The sequence below is a fragment of the Centropristis striata genome, chromosome 13 (genome assembly GCF_030273125.1).
Source record: "Centropristis striata isolate RG_2023a ecotype Rhode Island chromosome 13, C.striata_1.0, whole genome shotgun sequence".
NCBI lineage: Eukaryota > Metazoa > Chordata > Actinopteri > Perciformes > Serranidae > Centropristis > Centropristis striata.
Window position 1 is genome coordinate 6,701,067 of NC_081529.1, and position 26,806 is coordinate 6,727,872.

At 39.4% G+C, this 26,806-nt stretch overlaps 2 protein-coding genes across 3 annotated transcripts; one reads left to right on the top strand and one right to left on the bottom strand.

Annotated features, from left to right (window-relative positions):
• The first annotated feature begins 2,893 nt into the window (after window positions 1-2,893).
• LOC131983548 (complement C1q tumor necrosis factor-related protein 1-like) lies at window positions 2,894-10,160 on the top strand. Its single transcript, XM_059348278.1, has 3 exons — window positions 2,894-3,017; window positions 7,287-7,490; window positions 8,649-10,160. Exons 2-3 carry the CDS (start codon window positions 7,295-7,297, stop codon window positions 9,200-9,202), a joined length of 750 nt encoding a protein of 249 aa, XP_059204261.1. The 5' UTR covers window positions 2,894-3,017; window positions 7,287-7,294; the 3' UTR covers window positions 9,203-10,160.
• Window positions 10,161-12,437: 2,277 nt separating this feature from the next.
• chst12a (carbohydrate (chondroitin 4) sulfotransferase 12a) lies at window positions 12,438-25,611 on the bottom strand. 2 transcript variants are annotated; one of them, XM_059348796.1, is made up of 5 exons: window positions 25,572-25,611; window positions 20,867-21,425; window positions 19,118-19,270; window positions 18,470-18,649; window positions 12,438-17,326 (listed from the first exon to the last, which is right to left on the bottom strand). In XM_059348796.1, the coding sequence occupies exons 2-5, from the start codon at window positions 21,230-21,232 to the stop codon at window positions 16,778-16,780; spliced, it is 1,248 nt and encodes a 415-aa protein (XP_059204779.1). In that variant the 5' UTR covers window positions 21,233-21,425; window positions 25,572-25,611; the 3' UTR covers window positions 12,438-16,777. The 2 variants fall into 2 exon arrangements, with proteins under 2 accessions (XP_059204779.1, XP_059204778.1); XM_059348795.1 differs by lacking the exon at window positions 25,572-25,611 and adding an exon at window positions 24,943-25,090.
• Between the last annotated feature and the right edge of the window lie 1,195 nt (window positions 25,612-26,806).

The window sequence follows — 26,806 nt, forward strand, 5'->3', positions numbered from 1 at the left end:
TGCAATGTTCCATGATTATGTGAACCACTAACAATATGTTTTTTCTGAGAAAATAGAGAGTATGTCGGGGCAAATTCAATTCTGCCTCTGGCTCCAAAAGTCTCCACCGTTTATTAGCACTGGAAAGTAGAAATATCGACACACCCAGAAGAGCAAATTGTTCACCTGGAAGGTCAAAGGTTGTGGGACTTTTCATTACTCTGAGGTCAGAGAGAGACATGGTGTTTGTGAGCTGCTGCTGGGGCTCATAAAATAAATACCAATGGAGAGATAAATGATTCTTATTTACACTGCAATGCTTCCAAATAAAATACAACCTAAAGCAGCAGAGGAGGATTACTGGGGTCAGACAGCACAATAATGAGCTCCACTGGGAAATGAGCGTCTCATTCCCAAAGACAACAGACAGTTTACAGAAAGATAACATCAGGTGGGTTCAGATGAGTCTTGTAATAGTTTACATCGGCCGGAAAACCATAGGAATGTTTTCCTGATGTAACTACGGAACAGTCTGTGAAACCTCAACCCTCGGGACCCAAGGCTGTAATGTTCAACAGCTGTGCTCATGTTACACGTGTGCACAAAGTCAGCCTCATCCTCCTCTTGTTCTCTGACAGGACTGCAGTCTATGTGCAAACGACTACAACATGGGGTCATTAAACAGTCAGATGGAGTTATTTCAGCAACCTTTGCGATTTTCTTAAATAAGGAGATGTGTTTATGTGTTTACTTATGGTTAATAATTCCAAATATCTCTCATCTTTGATTTTTATTGTGAAGTACTGGATAGTTTTACCCCTAGAAGCTTCTTTCAACCAAGTCCCCAATCATACGACCACATAGGTCGTCCTCCCTACACAGACTTTGTCACTCTTTATACTACGTCACCTGACCTTCTCCTTTGCTCCTTCAACAAATGGAAGCTGCTTTGAACAAATGACCTGTGGGGTCATTTTTTCTGGGCAAGGACAGTGTCTGTGATGAGACTTTGCTCAAATTGAAAAGCTTTGTCATTTTGGGAAATACACTTATGTGTTTCCAAGAATAACATGAAAAGATTGATACCACAGTGGTTAATATGAAGCTAAAGCCAGCAGTCAGTTAGCTTAGCTTAGCTCAAAAACTGGAAACAGAGGACATCAGCTAACTAAACTCTGTCTGAAGGTAACTAAACCCACCAGCACCTCTTAAGCTCCCTGATAATAAGCTGTTTCTAGGCTATGCTAAGCTAAGCTAAGCTACACTAAACAGCTGGGTGCCAGATAGAAAAGGTGTATTCACTTTCAGGACTACACCTCTACAGTTGGTTTATAAGCAGATTAATCCTCTAGTAGCCATATTTGTTATGATAGGAACAAAGGAGTAAGTCATATGAAGTGCTTTAAAGAGTGACAAAGTCCACGTAGAGAGCCCAGGGTGGATGGATGGACCAAACAAACACAGAACTTTGACCCAGGAGATCACTGTGACTTCCCTGTGAAGCCAAAAGTCATCATGGAGTTATTTTTAACTAAAATGAACTACATTATGTATGTTAAGTTGCATAACGTATGTAACTTAAGTGATTAAAGTTATGTAACAAACATACCAATTTTAACCCAAACCATGATCTTTTCCTAAATGTTAACAAACTGTGGTCAGTTAGGAAACGCTTCTGTGGGCTGTATGCAAGGATAGGAACAAAAAACCCTAATCTCACTATGTCTATTTCCCTTTTTATTTAGAATGCAAAATAGCTTTTTTTTTACCAAGATGTTGAACTGTTCCTTGAAAGGCCCAAAAGCCAAAAAAGATTGGTAGCTCCGGCTTTTTAGTGGGGGAAAAAATCATTCAAATTTTCAACCATAATGAAAATTGACAAGATGACGTAAATAAAAACAGAGTGCATCAAATTCAGAATTCAGAGTGTATATTTGAACATTAAATATATTGCCTTGATACATTTTTTAATAGATTATGTGTCACAAAAGATTTGCATATTATCGCAATCTGTTTTATTTTTTGTTTAGACAACATTACAAATTTTGGGTTGTAGCTGTAGACAAAGAAATTTCACACATCACGAAAGTCTCCAATTCTTCTGTCTGGTTCACTTTCTTTGGCTTCAGTCCAGAACGTCAGCATGTTGTTGTCATGTTGAATTACAAGAGGGAATTCATCAGAAGCATCACTGAAGCCAAGTGGTAGCAAATCCAACCACCAAGCCATTTTTCATTCATCCAGTTTTACAATATGTGATCTATTTTTCATCTGCCAACTGGCAGCATGGAGCACTGTGTTACTGGTGGTGATCTGGGAACATTAACAAAGGATAAGCCCCTTATATCCTGCAACACAGGCCCGGGGCTGGAGGTTCCTCTGTCTGGTTCCCCCTCTCGTGCTCTTTTAATGCAGTTTATGTCCCTTATTTTCTCTCTCTGAATGAATCCCTTATATCCTTTCTGTGATATTATCACATTTCACCGCCTCTCTCCAAATCAGACATGCAGAACATTAGTCTTAATTCATGTCTGGAAAAGAAGCCGCTCTCTCTGCAGCTGCAGATAGGAAGGAATGAGGAATGGAGGAATTCAGCACAGAGGAAATGCAAAACCCAGGGGGGAATGACCAGAAGTTTAGTGACTTTGTAATGAGACTCTGGAGGGTGGTCTGCCAGAGTTATGCTTGCTCCACTGTAAACGCTGTTGGTGATGGCATTATCCAGTGCATTACTGCCTTTAGAAGCTCTAACAGCAGCATCAGATGTATGTCTGCAGCTCAGGGTTCAACGGGTCATCTTTTACAGGCGATAACTGTCATTCCCTGGATGTTAGTGTCAAATAAACGGGCAGACACTTGTTGCCAGTCTGCATGAAACTAGGAGGGATCTATAGGAAACACTTCACACAGGAGCAGAGAGAGAGAGAGAGAGAGAGAGAGAGAGAGAGAGAGAGAGAGAGAGAGCTAGCTGCTGACTCAGGACTTTCTCTCCTCCGTCCTCTGTCTCGGACTGAAGCGGCTGCAGAGACGTCAACGAGGTGAGATTCATTCAGATAAACATCTCAGTTATCAGTTGGATGCTTGCGCGAGCACTGAATGGGACTATTTAACGATGAACTTCTCGTTTCTACTCCGTTTGCGCTCCAGCGGACGCGCACCGCGCTGCATGAGCGTACATATAGCCTGTAACCTAATGCACGGCAAGCTGGACAATCTATACATTAACTGTGTTGTTTTCACTGTTTGATATCCCTCCGCGTTCTACACTAAACTTGGGTTTTAAGACTATACTGTAAAAATGCTACAAAACGTGTGTCCTATATTTATATATTTAAAGACATCACAATGTCAGTATTTTCTAAATATATGTTCAGCATTTGGCATATTTCATGCACAAGTTTCCAGTTCAAGTGGGGTTTTCCAGTAAACCAGTTATGTAATATTCCTGGTCAGTGTCTGAGCCATATAAAACACTCTTAATGACCTGTGGTTCAGTCTGGAATAATACCAACCGAACTAGTGCGAGATTAATTACACTATAAAACACCATGAGGACCAACACTAATATTTTTTGATTGAATGTGCACCATGCAGCTGCACAACTGCAGTTGGAAACACACAGGCAGAAACACATTCTGCTTGTGCACGGTATAGTGAGTGGTACAGAAGCAACAACAACTCCAAGCAATCATTGAACAGGGAGAGCAAATGCACTTCAACATGTATGCATGGACAGATTATACAGAAAAAATCCAAGCAATGTCTTTTTGTTTTTTAGTTGTCTTAGTAGTTTTATGTCTCTGTATAGTCATTTTGCATCACTTTGTAGTCATTTTGTGTCTCTTTGTGGTTGTTTTGTGTCACTTTATAGTCATTTAAATCTCTTTGTAGTCGTTTAACAATTTTTGTGGTCATTTTGCATCCCATCATCAATTTGCAACAACCGTAGTTGTCTTGAATCTCTTAGTTGTGATTTTGCATCACTTTGTACATGTTTGTGCTCTTTGTGGTTGTTTTGCATCTATGTGGTTGTTTGCATTTTTCTGTAGTTGTTTTGTGTATCTTTGTGTTTTTTGGTGTCACTTTATTTTCATTTGCATCCATTTGTAGTTGTTTAACGTTTCTTTGTGGTTGTTTTGCATCCCTTTGTGGTTGTTTTGTGTCACTTCATAGTCATTGCATCACTCAGTAATTGTTTTGTGCATCTTTGTGATTGTTTTTGGCCACTTTATAGTCATTTGCATCACTTTGTAGTTGCTTAGTGTTTCTTTGTGATTGTTGTGCATCGCTTTTATCAATTTGTGTCTCTTTGTGGTTGCATTGTGTGTCTTTGTAATCACTTTGCATCTCTTTGTGTGCGTTTTTGCGTCTCTTAATAGTCATATTGTATTACTTTGACGTAATTTTCTGTCTCTTCTGGACATTTGATTTTCTTTACAAAAAAAAAGTCACATCAAACAGAGGCCTATTTAGTAATCCATCCGTGCAAGTCTGTTTCATGTTTGTGCAGGGAGATTATAATTAGATTAAATATTAAAAACACCCTTTAATATAATGCAACATAACAACACCATTGTTTACACCTCCGTCAAATAAACATTTCTCTGTCGGTCATGTCTGTTGACCATAGCCCAGTCATGTATGATGGATGCAACAATCAGTATGGATACAGCTGTCCTGTATAAACACACCAGCACACTCTGTTCCAGTTCCAGTCCACACAGACTGGCCCATCACTGAGAGTCTGGCAGACAGCCACCACTTTTACATTGAAGACTACTCCACTTGGCTCTCTGTGCAAAGAAGCCACTCCACTGACTTCCTCAGGATAAAATAATCCGTTGAGAGAAGTCAACCTTTCCTGAGCTAATTGGTGATAAATAATGGGCTGCCTGAAGGGTCATTTTTCAGGTGATTTATGATCCTTATTGCCATGCCTGCTCCAATTACTGTGACATTTTCTTTACTTTTGGGATTTGAATGAGGTGCGCATTACTGAGTCTTTGAGGCATAATTTGAGCGTTCTGTGGATGTGCAGTAATCTTCCAGTGAAATGCCACTATGTGCTTCTTCTATTGTAAGAATGCTTCACTTTATTTATTTTTTCTTCCACAGTTGACTTCTGTTCCTTCTCTTTGGGCTAATAGATGTTTTCTCTGGCTCCGAGCAGAAGATTCCTCTTTCTCATTCCACTGCTCTGGGAGTGACATCCAGGACACATAATGATCTTATTTTCTGAGCAGCTGCTGAACTATTGATATTTCAGCCAGAACATATGTTTTTATAAATTGAACAGAATAGCCCTCGCTTCTGGGGATTTTCCTCTGTCCTCCTGTGAACTGCTGCTACTTTTATTTTTCCTGTTTCCAGAGTCATTTAAATTGATACTCTTGGTATCAGTATCAGCTGTGGCATTGTAAAGATCTGAAAGCCTGTAGGCGTATTGAGTGTCCAGCACTTCTGTGCAGACTAAAATATCTCATCAACTATTGGATTCATTTTTAGGACATTTTGTACAGAGATTCATGGTCCCAAGAGGATGAATCCAACTGACTTTGCTGATGCTCAGATATTTCCCCTTGTGCCACTCCAATGTTAAGTTTCCAGAAAGAAATGTCTGTAATGGGTTTCTTTGTTGTGAAATTGAGTTGACTATATTGTTTTTGACAGACATTCATGTTACCCAGATGGTTATCCCTATAAACAAATCGGACCGTGTCTTGGTTTCCTTTTGTAGCTGGAGTAGCATTGATGTTGAGCGTGCTCGACTGGAGGTAAACAGTCTGTGTATTAACCCATTGAAGCCTGGAAAGCGTATACGTTGTTTTGTATATTTGTATAAGCTCTCAAATACTTTTTGGATTTAATTTCTATCTGCTACAGAGGCTGACAAATCTATTATTCAGTAGAAGTGTTGACACTTCTGTTGAATTTCCAGAAAAACTTCAGGTTTTAGGGGCTTATTTTAAAATCGCCCAGAGGTTTTACAGGCGTGTTAGGCGTCAATGGGTTAAGCAAAAGAGGCAGAACACATTGGCTGAACTGTAATCTTGAAACCCATTAACTATTGTCTGATGATGGTTAGGCTTTTTTATTAGCTTAGCTAAATGGCTAAATGGGAAACAATCTGGTTGTAGACATCGTCTCTCAGCTTTAACTTCATTTTTGCATCTCAAGTTGCTGAAGGGACTGTAAACACTGACTTCTGACCCATCCATTATGCAGCATTTTAAGATCCATTTGCTGCACTGGAACCGTGGAAATATTAGGCTAAATCATCACCACAAGGATAGATGATGGGCTTTGAGATCGCCCAGGTCAGGGTCAGGTAACCTGAGGCTCCGGAGTCACATGTTGCTCTTCAGGCCATCTGCAGTGGCTCCTACATTAAATTTTTTTATTTATCATTGGTGTAGGCCCAAAGCTATCTGTATTCTTCAGTTTAAAAATGTATATCTATATACAGTATTAAAAACATTATTTTTTTTAAATTTTAGTCAACTTATGCGGACTCATGTGGCTCAGTTGGTAGATCGGTCGCCCACGGATCGGAATGTCGGAGGTTCGATCCCTGACCATGGCAGCCTACATGTCCAAGTATTGAGCAAGATACTGAACCCCAAATTGCTCCAATGCAGCGTTCATCGGTGTGTGAATGAATTCCCAATGGTGGCAGGTGGCACCAGTGTGCCCTGGTAGCCTCGGCCACCAGTATGAATGTGTGTGTGAATGAGCGCAGTCTGTAGTGTAAAGCGCTATATTAGTGCACTCCATTTACCATTTAAACTGTGCATCATAGCTTACGAAAGTCTACAGCTCTGCACCTTAACCTCTGAATTTTGCCAACTTCAAGCCAAGTTTTGAGTGTCTCAAGCTAGTTTTCGATATTTCTTCAGCCTCCCATTGCACTTAGGTCCTCGCCGCATTCTGACAATAACATACTAACACATTCTCATTAAGACCTATTTGTAATGTTGATAGGCTAGTTTAGATTTAGTAGGCTGCACTCTTTTTCATCATGAGCTTCAAAATAAGGGTTTGGCCAATGGTTAATAAAGGTTGCCGACCCATGGCCCAGATGACAAATCATAATGACTTGGTCACTTTACTTTTCATCTAGCGCCATCATCATGTCAAACTCTTTCCAATACTTTGCTTTATAACCAAACATTCAGAAGTGATGACTTTCCCATCAGCCTCAGCTTTACTTTGTTTTTAGTGCTGATTAGCAAATGTTGGCTTGGTAAACTAAAATAGTGGACATGCTAAAGTTTATACCTACTAAGTCGTATCTGTTCTTATTGTAGGCACAGCTATGTTGGGTGTCCTCGTCCTTCTGTCCCTCATCTCCCTGGTGGCCCTGGTGCCTCCTCCGAGTGCTCCCACTGTCCCCTGCAGACAGTGCTGTGATGACCTGGAGCCAGCAGAGGGCAGCGGAGCCCAGCCCCCTACAGGAGGGTACAACCATGTGCCGGAGGTCCGCACCTACATCAACATGACCATCCTCAAAGGTACTAGATCTATGTGATGCTATTTAGCAACTTTAGCAGATACCCATTTATGTCCATTGAACCCTGCTATTTTAAGTAGAGACCACTTTTTGTCTTGATTGATGCAGTTTGTCCAGCATACAAGGTCCAATCTAAAGCATCTCATGCTGCTTTAAAAATTAAAAGAGTTCTCATGAATTGCTAGAACATAAATTACATATTTGAAAGTGATATTAAAAATGCAAACTAGAAAAAAGGGCACAAAATAACTTCAAAAAGACACACATGCCTACAAAGAGATGCAAAAGAAACCAAAAAAGACCAAAAAAACAAACAAAGACACATAATGACTACAAAGAGACACCAATGATCCAAAAAAGGGGGCAAAAAATACACAAAATTATGCATACAGTGACAAAAGAGACTACAGAGAGACACAAATAAAAGCAAAGAGGTGCAAAAAACAAAACAATTACCAAAAAAAAAAACATATGAAGACAGAGACACAAAATGATAATTAAAAAAAGATACAAAATGACAAAACAGAACACAAAAACATGTAGAACAAAGATCTGAAAAAATGACAACAAAAAAGGCAAAACCACCATAAAGTCTGATTGATGCAGTTTGACCACCATACAATCCTAATTGTTTCATGCCGCTTTAAAAGTTAAGAGTTCTCATGAATTGTTAGCAGATGAACTACATATTTGAAAATTATATTGAAAATGGAAACTAGAAAAAAAGGGCACAAAGTAACTCCAAAAAGACACACATGACTACAGAGACACAAATGACCCATAGGTAATGACCCTAAAAAAGGGGCCAAAAAAGACACAAAATGACTATAAAGACATATAAATTGGCAAAACAGACTACAAAGAGACACAAATAACAGCAAAGAGGTGCAAAACAACCAACACAATTACCAAAAAATACATAAAATCACAACAAAGAGACACAAAATAGCAGAAAACAAAATAACAGAAAAACATGTATAACATTTATGAAGATGTGAAAAAACAACAATAAAAAAGAGGCAAAACCACCACAAAGTCTGCCTGTCTTGCTCGTGTGTAGGTCAGGTGGTGGGGCCCTTTGCATGTCTGTGTCCAGGGGCCCACTGTGTCCTACTGATCCATGTGTCTGACAGCAGAATGACATCATCACTCTGTGCAGGTGACAAAGGAGACCGTGGCGACAGAGGAACGCCAGGTAAAGCTGGACTAGAAGGCCCTCCAGGCTCCAGAGGTCCCATGGGCCCAAAAGGCAGCAAGGGCCCGGCAGGTCCCTCGGGAGACCCCTGCAAAGTCCAGTACGCCGCCTTCTCCGTGGGCCGTCGCAAATCCCTCCACAGCCTGGAGTCCTACCAGACGCTGGTGTTCGACACAGTCTTCGTCAACCTGGACGACCACTTCAACATGTTCGATGGGAAGTTCCTGTGCCACGTGCCGGGGGTCTATTTCTTCAACGTCAACATCCACACGTGGAACTTCAAAGAGACGTATCTGCACATCATGCTCAACGACAGAGAGCAGGCTATTGTTTACGCCCAGCCCAGCGACCGCTCCATCATGCAGAGCCAGAGCTTGATGCTGGAGCTGGGCCTGAAGGACGAGGTGTGGATCCGCCTGTACAAGAGGGAGAGGGAGAACGCCATCTACAGCGATGATGTCGACGTCTACATCACTTTCAATGGATACCTCATCAAAGGCAGCACGGAGGGAAACTGAGGAGGAGACTCAGCTGCATGGAAACAAATTGAACTGACATGGCAGCAGAATGCCATTCACTGTAAAATAGGTCTCTCCTTCCTTTTTATTAGATTTTTTTTTTAAAGAGTTCAGAATCTTCTGCAGTGGTGCTAAAGTCTAAATGGTTGTCAGAGAATAAGAAATACTTATTTGAAATAATGTGAAGGAATAAACTTAATACTCTCTGCACTCTCAGCAAAATTGTCTGAATTTTAAAAGCAGATTATTTCTCTTATTTAGCTCTTTATAAGCCATATTTACAAGCCGGACTCCAGAATACTTGGGGCACTGCGTAAAACATAAATAAAAACAGAATGCATCAAATTCAAAATGACTGTATATATTTACAAAAGCTTTCCACTTTGAGCAAAAAAAATGTGTCTTTGTGCTGTATTCAACCCAAAGTAGGTCCTAACGAATTGGCATTGCATTAGTCGATTTTTCACAGCATGAAAAAAACTTTCTTGGGAATCCGTGTTATACATTTCTTGTGAATGAGAGTGTAAAGAAACTTTTTGACTTATTGGTTTTAAAACGAAATAATCAGGGATGTGGACTGTTATTGAGTTTTGTGCATGGTGCTAAAACATGGTGCTAACTGAACTTTTAAGTAAGATTTCATGTAATGGATTAACTAATGCTTTCTTGATTGAATAATGTTTGGTGTAAAAAGTTTGCTAGAAAGACTCAAACAATTTTCAGCCCCAAAAAAGCTTCAATGTAGTTATTTCAGTTTTCTTATTATCTGTACTAATCACACTAATGTTTGTACATGGTTTTTACGATAGTGTTTATAGTGGAAATAACGTTGGATTGTACCAAAAGCTACAAACAGAAAGCAGTTCTTCACCTGAGGGAAGGATACACATGATTTTAAACGCTTGTGTCAATCCCACTTGTGGTCAAAACTTTCACAATAAAACACGCTAAACAGACAGTGGTCTTACTGTTTATTTGAAGGTTTACAGAGACCGTCATTGATAGCCCTAAAAGCTACTGATATATGATGGTTTTATATCCACTAGACAGGCTTCTATGTGTTTAAATTTACTATAAGGGTAACCAGTGGTGTAAAAAGTATCCAGTTCCCTTACTTAAGTAAAAGTACTAATACCACACTGTGAAATTACTCCACTTCAAGTAAAAGTCCTTACTGTAGTAAAAGTACAAAAGTATCAAAAGTAAAGGTTCTCTTAATGGTGAGTAACGCTACTGATATTGTTATATATATTCTAAATATTGTATTATAATTTTTGATACATTTATGTAAATTTTCTCATGATAGGGCTCATTTTAACTACTTAATATACTGTTATGTAAAAATAGCCAATCACTTAAAATTGATCATTTTTTTATGTTCAGTCTCAACCTGAAAAGTAACTAAGGCTGTCAGCTAAATGTAGTGAAGTAAAAAGTACAATATTTGCCTCAAAATGTAGTGGAGTAGAAGTATAAAGTTACATAAAATTTAAATACTCAAGTAAAGTACAAGAAACCTCAAAATTTTACTTAAGTTCAGTACTTGAGGAAATGTACTTAGTTTCATTCTACCACTGAGGGTACACATTTTATTTGTCAGGTTTGTATCAGTTCAGGCTGAATTAAAGGTACAGGAAAATCACCCAGGTGGTGTATGGGGGAAAACCTGGCTCACTACTGCAAATACCTTGGCCAACACTGGTGGGTAGGGAAGCCAGTGAGGGATCAGCTCAGTCTGTCTACTGGAGAAGTCAATTTCCGCCAATGTGATGAGAAAAATTATCCTATATGTCATTATAATGCAAAACTTTCTCAAAATAATGACTTGCTCTGCAAACACACAAAGCAGCAGCAAAGTGCGGCAAGTAGCAAGCTGCCATGTTCTCTCAATGGAAAGCTGGAACGTCGGCTCTGAGCTGATTGGCTGTGGAAAATACCCGCAGCCAATCAGTAACCAGCCCTGTGACCTTTTGACCTCTTTGCTCGATGTGTTGTCAGCATTCAGAGTCAATTGAATTATATAGTTTTTCAGAATAATGACATTTTTTAATCTTTAGATGAGTAAGTCATTATTTTAAGAGAGTCATTATTTTGAGATAATATGCAATATCTAACTCATTAACTTTTAACTATTAAATTAAGTTTCTCATTATCATGACTTTTTTTCTTCTTTGAGGGTGAAACGAGCTTCCATACTCTACATTTTATCCAAAGGTTGTTTAATGAAGATTTTGATAAACATGAACACAGTGACATCTTGAGGTTGCCATGGAGAGTTGCGTCATAATGAACTGGTTGCCGTCTCAGAATTCAGAATTTTAGCTTCTTTCTTTGACTCCATCATTGTTCTAATGGCAGCTGTTTGGTGCCTCACATATGATACACATTATATACACTCTGCTATGAGTGTATTGTGAAGATGGTATGTGTGTTGTAGGTTGGCATGTTAACCTTTCAGGCATAAACATCCAGAGTTTTCCATGATTTGGCTAAAATTGTCCTTATTTCCTGTCACATTTTTGTGGGTTGAGCTGGTGACATTTTCCTTTCCTGTTGTCCTGATAAGAGATTTTCCCCTCCCCCATTTCCACAGGATTTTAATGTCAGTCCTCACTAAGAGACTGTTCTGGGTCACAATAAAGGGGCTAAATTGGAACTGAATTCCTACACCTTATTAAACATCAAATTCAAGGTTTTTTAAAATGACTTCCAGTCCCTATTCTGTCAGATTCGAGGACCCAATATTTGATCATGTTTTGGATCAAGGTTAATTACAGTCACAACACTCACAGAATCTCCTTGACAGCAACTAAAAAGCAGAGCTACGACTGTGTGAACACTTCTCTCATTTTCTATTCCTGCACGAAATATATCAACTCAAGCACTTTTAATGACACATTCTTAAACTTTCAAAACCTCGATTTCTCTCCCCTCAAATTCACAAACAAAACGGATTTCAAGGACACATGAAAGCCATGAATTTATTATTTGAGGGACATATCAGTGTGAATATTATCCAATAGGAGTTGTATAGTGATATATAATATATATCACGGAGGTAGATTATTCAAAAAGAGAGACGACTACATTTCCCATCATGCCCCACAACCTTTATTTCTCTTATACAAAGTCCAGATGATGCATGACACCACTGATGAAACTGAATTCAATTGCATTTTCCCCATAGATGAGAAGAACAAGTTTGTCAAAAAAGCAAAAGTCTCTTGTAACTTCATGAAATATTTATACATATTTTAGAAAAACATGACTCACAAAAATTGATTCAGGGCTTTTTAGGTCTGTGACTCTTTTTAATCTTTGAAACTGGCGTGAAGCCAAAATGTAGAAAATAAAAATATGGCACCGCAGCTTCAACAAACCTTTACACTGTTCAAATTGAAGAAAGTTGAAGGTTCACTGCGGGCAAAAACTACGTACCACCACCAGTTGTAATCTAAATTTCATTTAATTCCAGTTCTAACAATAAATAAGCATTTCCTTTTCCCGTAGAAAGTGATTCCATCTGACAGAGGTGTTAACACTTTAAAAGAAAATACAGCCAAGAACTCTTGATATGGTTAGAACTGTAAGAAAATACAACAAAAATACAGAGAGATATGAAAATCTGAGTGCGTGATGAATAGATGTGTCCCTTCTTTTAGCATAGACTGATGTTTTGGGGAAAATCAGCCATAGATGCTGAATAATTCGATCCTATCCAGAGTCAAAAATGCCTTCCACAAAAACACAAACGAACCAAACGGCAGTGAGACGATCGTGTGAACATCTTGCAGAATAATCACATACAGTACAAACCACACAGTAACCCTGCGTGTTAAACGACACACAACACAATCCACTGGACACGAGCACACTGACAGAGTCCTCACAGAGTCATAAATCATACAAATTCCAATAAAGACAGTTTCTGCTGAAGGGCTCTGCTGTTTCCTATTCTTTCCCAAGAATAATAAAGAAAAACAAGGCCCCCAGTTTATCAAATACACCTTGTGGCTTCATACAGTTCTTGCTGTATTGTGTTCAAAGTAAAAATAATGTCCTTCTACAAAAATACTTTTTTTGCTGTGTAAACTTTTGCAACCAAAGGCACTGTCTTATCTTCCCACTCTTGTCTATATATAAAACATGCGGGCTGATCCTTGCTCAGATCATGCTGTGATTGATCCAACATGATCCCACCTTTCATGGGAAACTCTGACATTAACACTAGCATAGCCTCATCTTGCATCAACCCAACGTGTGGAGTAATGCGTCTTCTCTGCAAATACTGAAAAAAACATGAACTTGTTTGAACTTGGCTTCACAGAATGTGCTCAGCTTCTTGCTACAAAATACTGCGTCCAATGAAAATGCTGCCGCTGAAGAAAACATGTTCTCAAACACTGCTGCAGTCTTAGGGGGTTACCCAATTCAAGTCAGCGTTAATAACTGTTTGGGTGTGGAAACATAATGCTGATGATGGCAGCGTCATGGAAACACACTCAATAAAATAATGTTCCCTTTGAATTCCAGTTTCTCTAAATGTACGGAGGCGCCTACCTGTGTACATTCAGCTGTAAATAAATGAAAAGAATGAAGACACAGCCTCAAGGACAAGCTGAGAGAAATCCAGCTGTGCAGTCTAATGGAGCTGCTGTGCTTCTATATGACAAAATATCAAGCTTTGAAACAAATGAACAAGCTGCGTACATGTTGTCAGAAACGTTTCTGTTATTATATTCTGATGGATTTCTCCACTCTGAAATATAATGTGCCAGGTCTGAAGAAAGAAGCAGCAGGATTTGTTGTTATGGTGCATTAAACATGAGTGTCCTCTTACAGGGATCGTTCAGATTTTTGAAAGTGGGGTTATATGAGCTACTTTTTCATACTCAGCGTTTCATCTACACTAGAAGGCTGTCAGTACACCCCCAGTTTGGAGAAGCAGGCAGGACTACCGGCAATGGAGTCTGGTGGTTTAAAGTGAGCACAGAACAGCTTCAGTTCCCACACAGACACTTAAACACCTACCTGATGGTGAGGTGAAGCAGCCAAACATTCTAAGTACAGCATACACTTTAACACCCTTTTTCGGGCCGGTTCGGAGCCAGTGCTCGTGTGGTTCGCAGTTGTTTCAACTTGTGAACCACAAGTCCACAGGCTATAGAGCCACATCATTATGTCACTGCTAACGTCTGTATAGGTCTCCGCCCTCTCAGCAAGTATAATAGCAACGGCAGACTACATGTCTCTAGAGCACATCTGTGTTGCTCATCTTCATCACTATGTACCAAATACATTCTTATTAACACTGAACATAAGATGTTAATGTTGGACTTTGTTGTAAGCTAACGCTAGCCTGCTAACGTTAGTAAGCCATCAATCGCCCGCTAACATTAGCACGCTAGCTCACCCGTATCAATAACACATTGCAGTTAAACAAATCAAATAAATGAATGATATACGTTTTAGTTGGTCTCCCTAACGGCACCAAGTTGGTCTTGTTGGTCAGATAGCCCCGCCCCCAGCCACTAACGTATCGGTTCGCAGTTCAAGACCAGGGAGAGTCAAGAGTTGCTGCCGATGTTGAACCAGTTTTCCCGGCCAGGAGCCGGCTCTTTGTCGGTGAAAAACTAAAGAACCGGTCGCAATTAGGCACTGGTTAGGAACCGGCTCTGGTGGAAAGGTTTTACTGCTGCCACCATCCCACAGGAGCACATTGTAAAAGTTCTGTGCTGGTACTCCTTCCTGCTTCTCCAAACTGGGGGTGTCCTAACTAACCGCCATCTACTGTAGGTAACACACTGACTGGATAAAAACTTCATACAAGCCCCCTTCAATAAAATCTCACTTTAACCTGTGTATGAGGTATAGAAGAATTCTTCCTGTTTCTGATGTTGATAGCTGAAATACATAAAAATCCCTTTCATGCTCGACATAAAACATTGCACTTACACAATGTGAAATAAATTAGATGGCAACTAACACTCTGGTCCAACTACACTTAAAACTAATATAGCAACACCTTGTTTTATAACCAATTGCCCACATGTCCCTGTCCACTGCATCTGCATTGGTGTCACAAACAAAAGGGGTTCAATGACATCGCAGACAGAGTACGGCTCTGTGACATCACTTCGGCTTCCTGCTACAAAGCCTGCATGAGCGCCACCGTTAGTCACAACCGCAGACTGTATAAAAGAAGTGGACGAAGCCTTGGTGTCTGATAAGTGAACTACGTGCAAGAGTCTTCACCTGGATTCTTACTAATGGCCAGCAGGGGGCGACTCCACTGCTTGTAAAGAGAAGTCATATTGTATAGAGGTGTATGAGAAAATGACTCTACTTTTTATTTGATTTATTACCTCAATAAACATTTCCCCAACACATTTATGATCTAAATCGATAGTTTTCTTTTAATTTTGTAAATTATGGTCCCATTTAGAGTAAAACTTTTACTCTTAACACTAATATAACTTAAATTATATTTTAGCTTCTGTTTTAGCTGTTAGGGGTATTTTCTTTGATTTTTAAGGTTTTGTTTTGATGATCTTTATGTGCTCTTTTAATGTGTTTTTCTACCCTTTGTTGTGATGCTTTTAATGTCTTGTGTGAAGCACTTTGAATTGCCTTGTTGCTAAAATGTGCTATATAAATAAACCTGCCTTGCCTTTCCTAAAATAGGCAATAACGGAGGGTATGCTGAAGGGTGACTATTAATCAGGAAACTGTATATAGTTATGAACTTCTTTTGGCGTTTTGTGTGGAACTGTGAGCCTTTCACAATGTTTTTTACTTCATGAAAGATAATAGTAACATTTTAGTCGCCTAAAAGTGTCATTTTAGAAACACTTTAAAAATTACTTTAAAACACTTTAAAAATTACAAAAAAACTTGTTAAAATTTTTGGTAAGTAGATTTTGCTTTAGGCCTGTGTATCGCTAGACAAAATTAGCATCACAATGAATATCACAATTAAAATGAATTATGGATGCACCTTACTGACCGAGCTAATGTAAGCGGATGACTTTACTCCTCTTGTCCAACTAGCTTCAAGAAAACAAATTAGTGACACGCCAAAAATCAAGGCTTTAAAATGTTGGGTGACATCACGGTGGCTACGTTCACTTCTTTTTCTACAGTTTATGGTCACAATGTAACTGTGACATCACATATGACAGGCGGGAGATGACATCAAAGTAGGGAGTACTCGACCCTCGGCGTGGAGTTTTGAGAGACTACACTGAATGTACAACCTGTCAGGGACACATGCTGTTTGCACAATCAATATCTCAACGTGTGATTTTAAAAGGAAAATGTGCTTCTTGTTATCTTTATCATTTAAAAAGAAAAACAATATTGGATAATGGGTATTAACCTGGCTTTATCTAATTATGTGTGTGCTTGCTTTGTGTCCTTAACAATGTGCACATTTAGTGTAGGACACACAAGACTGGAGGACACATCTGCAAACCCAGAATAAGGGGAGGTGTCGCCGTTGTTGGAAAGTAGCATTATCTCATAATATAAAAAACATGTCTGTGTGTGGCGGGGTCAGTTCTGTAGAAACATGAGTCACTCATTGAGGATCGAGTCTGGTCTGTCGTAGCCAAAGAGCCTGAAGTCAGGTTCATACAGCTTGTAGAGTTCTCTCCGAGCCTCAACAGGCACTTTGCTGAACCAATCGGCCTCCCAGCTGCTGGATGTGAGATTCCTACTGGAGGTGGGGAACTCCACCACATTGTCCACCCGGAGCTGGCGCAGCAGGTGTTCAGCATCCTCTTCCGCGGTCTCCAGGTGGCCCACAAAGTCATACTGAATCTGGCATGGGTGGCAGAGCCGATACACCTGCCGCCAGTGCTCGTTGAAGGGCATCTCCTTCTCCGTCTGAGGGTCCAGCAGGTACTGGATGAAGTTGGAGAAGGAGGGATGGATGCCCACGCCAAACGCCTCGTCCACAGAGGCAGGAGGTGTCGGCTGGTTGGCGTAGCGGCGCAGCATGACCTGTGCAAAGCGCCGATAGAAGTCCTCGTTGCGCATTTCAAATTTATTCCTGTAGGCGGAGATGAGGCGCACAAAGGGGTCGCGCACGAAAATAAACTTGGTGTACTTCTTCAGCTTCACCTTCAAAAAGTAAATTGAAATTGCATTAATATTATCATTATCATTATTACACATATAATGGACAAAAATTAAGATGGTGAAAATAACAATAGTTTATATATCGTTTTGTGGTTGCGTCAACAAAAATGTTGCACATTTACTTAAATTCATACTAAAATGTAAACATTTTTTTTTTTCCGTTTTCAGTTTCTGCGTTCATGGCAGAGGCATGCGGGATTTTTTTTTTTACTCAAAGTAACACAGGGGCAGTAATACAATATACAAATAGTCATTTTGTGGGTAAAGTGTTTCTTTAAAGAGGAGTATAGCTTAGAGAAACAATGGTTTACTGCGTGGGGAGTGACCTTTTGTGACTTTCTTTGTATAATTTTGTGGCCAGAAGCACACAGTGACACAGGTTGGTTCACCTTGTTAAAGTGACTTCTGCAGTTCCAACAAAACATTTAAAAAAAACATTTTTTTTTTTTTTTTTAAATCAAGGTTGTCAAAAGTATCAATACTTGGATACTTTTATAAATACCATGGGTTTAAAATAATATGATCTCCAAATTTGACAGTATCAACAGAACCAAAGCTGTAAATGAAACAGATCTACAATCAGATTTTTAACCCCGGGCTGCACAGCTGAATTATACAAGTATAAGCAAATTAATTAATACAAATGTGTTCCTATGTGTTCAGAAACTTTTTCTGTAACAGTGTGCAAAATGTTTGTATACATTTTCTTAATGAAAAAATGATATTGTGTGCACCTGGAGATTTTTGCTGTGGTATTGAAAGGTGTCAAGTAACTAATTCCATAAATTTGGAAATAAATATTTGGAATTAAATATTTTTACCTCTTTCCATGAAAATTATTGTGACTTCTGTGATTTCTTGACAGATAAAGTCTATATCTTCTCAAAACTTTATTAATCAATCTCTTCCAAACATATCACATGGAAATTAAACCACAATTAACAGAGGATTATGACTGAAAACAAAATTATTCCAACTTTATGGGCGACCTTGTAGAATTTTAAAGTTCATTGTGACAACCTTACTAAAAACAAAACTGATGTCCTGGTGCTGGAGGTGCAGAATCAAGTGAATTAAAGCTAGCAATTGCAAAAATTCGGTATAAAGTATGGTATTTGAACAGACCTTCATGAGGTGCTTTGCAAACTTGCCGTAACGTTTCCAGAACTTGTTGAAGGTGAAGTGCATGCTGCTGTTGTGCACCAGTTCTCTTGGGATTGCCAGCGGGTCTCTCTGGGGAACACCGTCCCGCAGCATGCTTTCACTGAGAACTATCATGATGCGCTTCCAGTTACTGCACGCTACCTGAGAGGGGGAGCACATGGAAAAGTCTCCCAGTAAATATTCAGTTATTACAGTGAAATAGGTGAAATTGTGCTGGCATAAAACTGATTGAGCCAAAATCACACCTGAATATAATTCAAAATGTTTGATTATTTAGGAAGATAATAACAGCCCTCTGGGCTACACGGTGCTGCAGTGGTTAGCATTCCTATCTCACATGAACTCCGGCCTGCAGCTCTTCTGTGTGGAGTTTACATGTTTTCCCAGTGTCAGCGTTGGTTCTCACCAGGTTCTCCGCCTTCCTCCCACAGTCTAAAAACATGCACTAAGGTTTAATTGGTGACTCTAAATTGTCCGTAGGAGTAAATGAGAGCCTGATTGTCTGTCTCTATGTGTCAGCCCTGTGATAATCTGGAGACATGTCCAGGGTGTACCCAGCTCTCTGTCTTTGATGGAGTTAAATGTGTAAAACATGGAGGTGTTGCGTACCTTGGGAACATAGCAGTAGATGATTCCATGCCTGTCGTCTACAATAAGGTGATCCAGCTCCTTGTTGGTGATGTCATCAAACGAACGGTTCTTGCCAGGAAACACCACGCTGTCATTAGCACACATCTCCTGAAGCAACCTCCGCCGCTGCTCCTTTGGTTTGGTAAAACACACACAAATCTAATATTAGCAATCAAAATAATAACATGCTCATCGTGTGCAAGTCACGGAGACATTAAGGAATTCAAAAGCCTTGAACCTTTTACACACATATGAATGATTTGGCAATAGAGATGTAAATAGTTAACCTTTTAACCGGTTAATGATCAGTTAACGAGGGTCTGCTATCTGTGAGAAAAAATATATAAATTGAAATCCCTGATAAGCAATATTGTATTTAATCAATAGTTCTTTACTTTAAGTCCTTGTACACCCAGGTGCAACAAAATTGATGGGTCAGTAAGACTGTAATATGTAATATTTTAGACTGGATTGTTAAAGGCCTTTACACACCGGTGACAACACGAGAAAAGGAAACTAAAATACAGAATACTTGTTTGTTTTTCCCTTTTAAATCTTTTACACTAAAACTGACACACTGTTTGAAATTTGAAGAAATCGAACAACCAACAACACTACAGAACACAAATGTTTTAGATTCTGTGGACAGGTTCATAGATATAGATTGGTCTGAACTTGTAGGCCGACATGCAATATGTATTTGCACTTAATCTGAAAAGACCTTCAGTCTAAATAGACAACATTTGACTTTTGAGAACTTGGTCCAAATCCAACTGCTGACTCTGTCTACATTGTATATGATGTTCATAAGATTTTATTTTATTTTTGTTTTCATTATTAATACTTTTTATATTTCTACTTGTTTATACTGTAAATTGCTTATACTCTATATTTTACTTGTTTATTTGCTAATACCTCATATATTTCTAGTCTGTACTGCTGTTTACAAATAAGAGTTTTTTGCTACCCACTTTGCTGCTGTAATTCTTGAAATTTCCCCATTGTGGGACCAATAAAGGAAATCTTAATTTTTTTTTTTTTTAAGAGTATTTTTTTGGCATTTTTATGCTTTATTGAAAGTGATAGAGTGAAAGGGGGGTGATAGAGGGGACGACATGCGGCAAAGGGAGCTCAGGCCGGATTCGAACCCGGCTCCGCCGCAGCAAGGACTCAGCCTTAGTGGTAAGCGCTCTACCAGTGTGAGCCACCAGGACGCCCCGCAAACCATGTTTGTATTTCTCAAAGAAAGAGTCCCAGTTCTGCACATATCATATGAGAATGTTGAGGTCCAATTTTTGGTTGAGGAGCTCCGTTTAGTTTTTTTTTTTTCATTTCATTAAATAGCTTGACTTTACAATAAACAAATCAACGATTATATTGGTCTTGATTAGCCCCTTTAGATAAATGTTCGGCTCACATTATTTAAATGAGAGGAGCTTCTGCTCAGGGATCAGGGTCCATAACTGTGATTGCTCTGAATGTGAGCACTAAGTCTCTAAAAGGTGACATTAACGATGGCTCTGTTCTATTGAAGTACAGCAGTGAGCCAGCATTCAGCACACTCAATGGCATATTTAAAAATTATTTTCAATTTTATTGAATTTTAGTATTTTTACCTGCGCTTTTCCTGCTATGTAAGGCTTATGCATTAAATAATCCCACCGTTAAATACTGCTTGTACTATTAAAGACCATGATAATTACAGTAATGATCATTTAAAATATTAACCTGTCTCTCACGGAGCTCGGCTGCCACTGGAGTCAGGTGAATCTTCCACTCCCGCCGCGGAATATACCGCTCCTCTGCTTTCTCTGATTGGTTGCTTGTGTCAGCAGGGACGGGGTCTGTAGGCTCGCCAGTTCCCGGCTCCAAGAACTGGTTTACGAAGGCATCGATGTCGTTCAGGAAGGACGGGGTCCGGGAGGTTTGGGGCTGCTGATGAGGAGCGGTGTGTGGGGTTTTGGGGCCCGGTGAGACTGGAGTGTGTAAATAGAGATGGGGGGCTCCGACGTCGTCCCAGTAGATGATGATCAGGAGGATCATGAAGGCCGAGCCCAGGACGACGAAGACGCGGAACATCCTGGACGTTCCCATAGTGACTGTTGCTTGCTACAGGGTCACCATGGCAACAGAGTCAAGGTCCAGCAGCTCTTCTTCACCATGGCGATGAATAGATAGATGGCGGCTACGACAGAGTCTGTGGTGAGTTTATCATGCTGCTGCACTACAGGAGTGTGACTGGACATCCATGGATAAACTCTCACCTCTGCTCCATGCCTGCAGCACTCTGTAGGCAACACACACACAGAAACTGAGTGAAATAACTAAAAACCTGATTATGTCATCACTGGCAAGCACATCAACACCAACAACACCAAAGAACATTTGGAGAACAGGTTTTGTTTGGCTCTTTAACCCCACACATTCTACTCCCTCAGCCTCCATTGGGGATGAGGGAGTAGGAAATTTTAGGGGGAGATAGCAGGTAAAGAGTAGATGCCACACAGATTTTTACAGAGATATTCTGTAAACCCTAGAGATGATTGTGTGTGAAAATCCCAGTAGATCAGCAGTTTCTGAAATACTCAGACCAACAAACCATGACACGTTCAAAGTCACTTAAATCACCTTTCTTCCTCATTCTGATGCTCAGTTTGAACTTCAACAGCTCCTCTTCACCATGTCTACATGCCTAAATGCACCGAGTTGCTGCCATGTGATTGGCTAATTGGATATTTCCATTCACAAGCAGTTGAACAGGTGTACATAATAAAGTGGCTGGTAAGTGTGTACCTAGGTAAGCTGCACATCCTCAGAATGCTCTAGATCTCTAGTTTGTGGTTGTAAAGTTTCATAAGGCTGTGATTAGCCTAGAGGTCACAGCAGGTCCTTTTATACAGTAAGGTCAAGTTTCAAGAAATGCTCTCATTGCAATGAAATGCTACTGTGGGGACATCATCCCACATGAATAAAATGGGCTTGTTGAATCCACAAGAGTCTCAGCTTTCCAGTCATACCCAATTAATGTACTTCACAGACAGTTTAGAGAGTCCAGTATGCAGAAATACTGAAATACAGTAGATGAAAATAACACATTTGTACTGCATGAAAAACACTATATCGTTTTTTTTTTTTTCAAAAACTGCATGGGATTTGCATATAAAGGAGAGACTCTTGGGCACCCATAGACCCTCTTGTCATTCAGATATCTTGAGGTCAGAGGAGGTCAAGGGACCATGTGCATTTTAACCTTGCTGAAATTTAGCCGAACTTGGGCATGTTATCTCATCTAATTCCTGAAAAAATACCACAACAATATATCATTGGATTCCTTACATCTTTTAGTTTAGTGTAACACCAAAAAAACATGCATGTTTTAAATTCAAGCATATTTAACCATGACAACATAATGGCTAAATTGAAGCGTTTTACAAACTTTCAAGATCAGTGTGAACCCAGTGTCAATAAATAAAAAGAGCCGGAGAACTAGAGCAATGTGAGCAAGCCCGACAGTTTATTGGCTTCAAATTCTTAAACTGAATTTCTCCTTCACTTCTCTGAGCTGACCTAACTCCCACTCCCAGCAGTAAAATCACAAGTGGTTGTCAAATGTGTGCATGCCAGGCGGCTCTGCATACCAAAAACTAATAACTTTTGCATTGCACAAGTATCCTGCTGTACCCACACCAAGCTTCCTATGGATTATGGTACACCATTTGCACACTTTAATACTGAGCACCTCTGAAGTAATAAAAGCTCCTATGTTAGCAAGCTTTGAAAAAGGGCCAACAGCAAATATTTTACACACCTAACCAAGATGCATGTGCAAAACACACTGAAGCTTTCTGTCCTCATGTAAGGCACAAAATAATGACTTTACAGAGAGCAGCAGAAAGATGTTCTACCGTGGCTGATGTCAATTACCGTTCATGTGTCTACAGTCGATCTTGTTCCCCCCGTGCAGTTTCAAAGTCACAGGGCGCTATTTTTTTTTCCATTCTGACACTTCTAAATTTGGAGCTCTCGTGCAACAGTGCTCATATTATTTCCTCTTTCCTGAAGCTGAGAGGAGACCATTGACATGGAAAATCATCATTCCCCTCTCCCGAGGCTGCAGACAGACTACACTCCTCTTCTTCCCTGCACACCAACGAATTAACTGCCTTCACATAATGTTCATTCAATCAGGCATATCAGGAGCTGGAAATATTAAAATGTTCCATCAGTGGTGGAATGTGAAGAGAATTCACTCAAATATAAGTAAGAAAGGGAAGTAGAAGTATTTAGAGCTACTCATTCTTTGAGTATTTTTACTTCATACCAGTTTATAATTCAACACCCGTTCAATTCATCGCAACACAAATTGCCCTGCAGCTAAAGACTATTCTTAATATAACATTTTTTCAACAAAATGCCAAAAAAGCTTTTTAAAAATGCTTGATAACAATTATATAAAACTGATAAAAGCAGAAAGTTCTCACATTCAAGAGACTATCATGAAGACTGATGAATTTTGAATTCCATAAATAGTCTATAACCACATGGTAAAGCCTATTTATTTTTATACTCTTGTGTGAATTTAATACTAGTACTGAGTATTTTCGCTAATAAATTAAATATAATTAAATATACATACATGGGAACACAGATTTTATAATAAATTTAGTTAGTATGTTCTTTAGGGGTGAATGGTTTGGAAAAACTATCTAAATCTAATTGCAATTTGACTGACACTGCACTTGCGATATGATTGACAACATTGGAGAGAATGATTTTTGCATCGTTATTTTTTTTTTTCTGTGAAAAATAGGCCTTTATTAAAATGATTCTGGTGTGATTTTTTATTGCGGATCTTTATCGGAAAAAGATTATTTTCTGTAATCTAAGTCTGTAGAATATGTAATAGAAATATGGTCAAATATAATATAGCCTAGCAATGGGGCCATGTTTCTGCATTATGGAGGTACTTGTTACTGAAGCTACACTGTTTAAAGTGTAAAATATGTATCTATATATCTAAATATGTAGGATAAGTAACGTTTTTTTAAATTTTATATGACTGTAACGGTTAGGAAACTTTAATATTTTAATTGTATTAATCATTATTTTACTATTTTTTTTTACATTAAATCTTAAGTTTTACAGTTTTATTTTCAAAAAGTTGTCTAAATTCTACATTTAGCAATATCATGTGTACTTTCTGAATTTTTTCATAGAATTCACTGTAATTTAACATTCAAGACCTTTAAATAATTTAATAATACAGTAAAAAAAAAAAAGAGAAACAAATTTAACCTTCCATTTTATGCACATAATATTACAAAACAATACAGTAAATTTCTGGTGTATATATATATATATATATATATATATATACACACACACACACACACACACACACACACACACACACTCCTAATTAATTAAATATTTACGACTTTATTCTCGTAATTAATTAAATATGTTCGACTTTATTCTCGTAATTAATTCAGTATTTACGAATTTAATCTCGTAATTATTATTTTTTCTAAATGTGGCCCTAATACTCCGTTGCAATATATACATTTTTTATATATATACATTTTTTTCTTTTTACAGTGTAGGCACTTTGCTCCTTTTACTCCAGTATCATTTAGACGCAGGACTTTGTCTTATGATGGAGTTTTGTTAAAGAGTGGCATTGTTACTGAAGTAACAGATCTGAATACTTCCTCCGACACGGTCTCCTGTAGAGGTGGACAGTAGGCTGAAGCAGTAAATCAATATTTAGGGATACGGAGGAGAAACACTCCTTTAAAACGCACCTTTTCGTGTTGACATGAATATTTTCAGATGTCGGCTACACTCGCAGCACGTCAACAAGTCCCAGTGTGATTTAAAGTCACGCTGCGGGCTATAAATCCTCAGACCTATCGGAGGTTAGTTGCCTCATAACTCGTCCACGTTTTGTTGTGTTTACCACCACGTCAACGCCGGTGTCACCCCGACAGATAAAGCCGTAAAAAAGGAGCCGAGCAGCCCGACGACAGATGAATCACACCGTCCTGTCCGCAGCAGCCGCCAGCGGATGCCAGACCGGACACAATGTAGCCTTTGACTGGGAGCAGCGCCGCGGGAACGGGCTGTTCCTCACACCGGGGAGCTCTCGGCATGTGGCTCGGTTCAGTAAAGCGTCGCCGGTAGCTGTTTGCCACATTTAGGTGGAGATAACAACAACAAGGAGCTCCAGTGCAGCTTGTGGTTTTGTCAATATACGCTGTCAGTTTGCCTGTAGCGGTGTCTAGGTGTCAAAGTAGTGCACAGCATCGGAGCAAAGGTACATGCAAAAAAAACACGTTGCTGCCACAGAGAAGCGGACCGTTATGCTACTTTAAAAATGTCTTCTTTACAATAAGACAGACGAGTAAAAACAACAAAAACAGCACATTCTTACCTCTTTATGTGTCCGCCAGCTCCCAGCGCCGCGTCAGCTGCCTTGTGCTGTGGCTGGGATGCGCGAGACCCCCACTTTTTTTTTTTTTTCTTGGAGATGAAGCGAGAGCACGCAAAACACCGCGAGACTTTGTAGTTGAGGTTTCTGCAGAGTGAGCTCATGAGGGGAAAAATTCACATTTCTGGGTCAGCTCCAGCATAACATGTCTCAGCTCAGGGATGATTTATAGAGACAGTCTCGCCCTCCTCTCCTCCCCATGTCCCTGCTCCCCCTCCCTCAGGAGCCCCGCGTGCTGAAAATAACCTGCTGTACCTGCAAAAACAAATGTCATCTTCACTCAAAAATATTAGACCAAAAGAATGATAACAAGGAAATCTGGCTGTGGGGGGATCTGTGCCTATTTCTGTTGCCTCAGGCTGATGCGGTTAAAATCCTGTTATTTGTGAACTCTTTTCATCCTGTGACATCAAACATAGCAACGAGCCCCTACAGAGCAGCTGATTCACTTTGACACACACACACACACACACACACACCGCAAACAGAGACAAACACCATCATCTGCTTTCAATCAACGTCACACATTTCACCCCCACTCTTGATTTCACTTGCAGCGCTGTGTTCTCATGAATTTGCTTAATATAACTTTGTGCTCTGGCAGTCATTCTACTTTACACACACACACACACACACACACACAAACAGAGAGAGAGAGAGAGAGAGAGAGAGAGAGAGAGAGAGACAGCTTGATGAAAAGAAGGTGCAATCGAGATTATTTCTCATGATTTCATACGGCGTATCTCATGTATAATCATATTTCATTGCATCATGTTTGTTACTTTCATATATTTTATTACTTAACGAGAAAAATAGAAAATGCTGAAAGTATATATCACTAAATGGGTCAAAAATGCAGCATTACAGACTGAAGTGATACTGAAACAGTGTTTTGGGTTTCTCACCCACAGTATCTGACTGATATGAGCATTTTTGGGAACATGACATGTTGCGGCATGCACGTCTTTCCTGGCAGATGAGGAGATTATCCAGCACCCTTATGAAACAGGTTATTCTAAATCCCCCTCTGCCTGCCCTTTTTTGACAAATTGGACCATCTGGTGGCTTTTGAAAAAGGAAAAAAAATCCAAACACAGATTCATAATCTGCAAAAATCAACAAAATGACCAGAACCCATGCAGGTTCATTATGGATAAAATTCCTGAATAAACCCAGAA

What these genes read in the sequence shown, in the direction of transcription:
- chst12a (XM_059348796.1), bottom strand. Translation starts at nt 21,232, where the DNA reads ATGGGAACGTCCAGGATGTTCCGCGTCTTCGTCGTCCTGGGCTCGGCC. An exon ending in TCTACTGCTATGTTCCCAAG is followed by an intron (nt 18,650 to 19,117) that starts GTACGCAACACC and finishes TCCCCCTCTCAG; the next exon opens with GTAGCGTGCAGTAACTGGAA. An exon ending in TTGCAAAGCACCTCATGAAG is followed by an intron (nt 17,327 to 18,469) that starts GTCTGTTCAAAT and finishes TACTTTTTGAAG; the next exon opens with GTGAAGCTGAAGAAGTACAC.
- LOC131983548 (XM_059348278.1), top strand. Translation starts at nt 7,295, where the DNA reads ATGTTGGGTGTCCTCGTCCTTCTGTCCCTCATCTCCCTGGTGGCCCTG. An exon ending in CAACATGACCATCCTCAAAG is followed by an intron (nt 7,491 to 8,648) that starts GTACTAGATCTA and finishes CACTCTGTGCAG; the next exon opens with GTGACAAAGGAGACCGTGGC.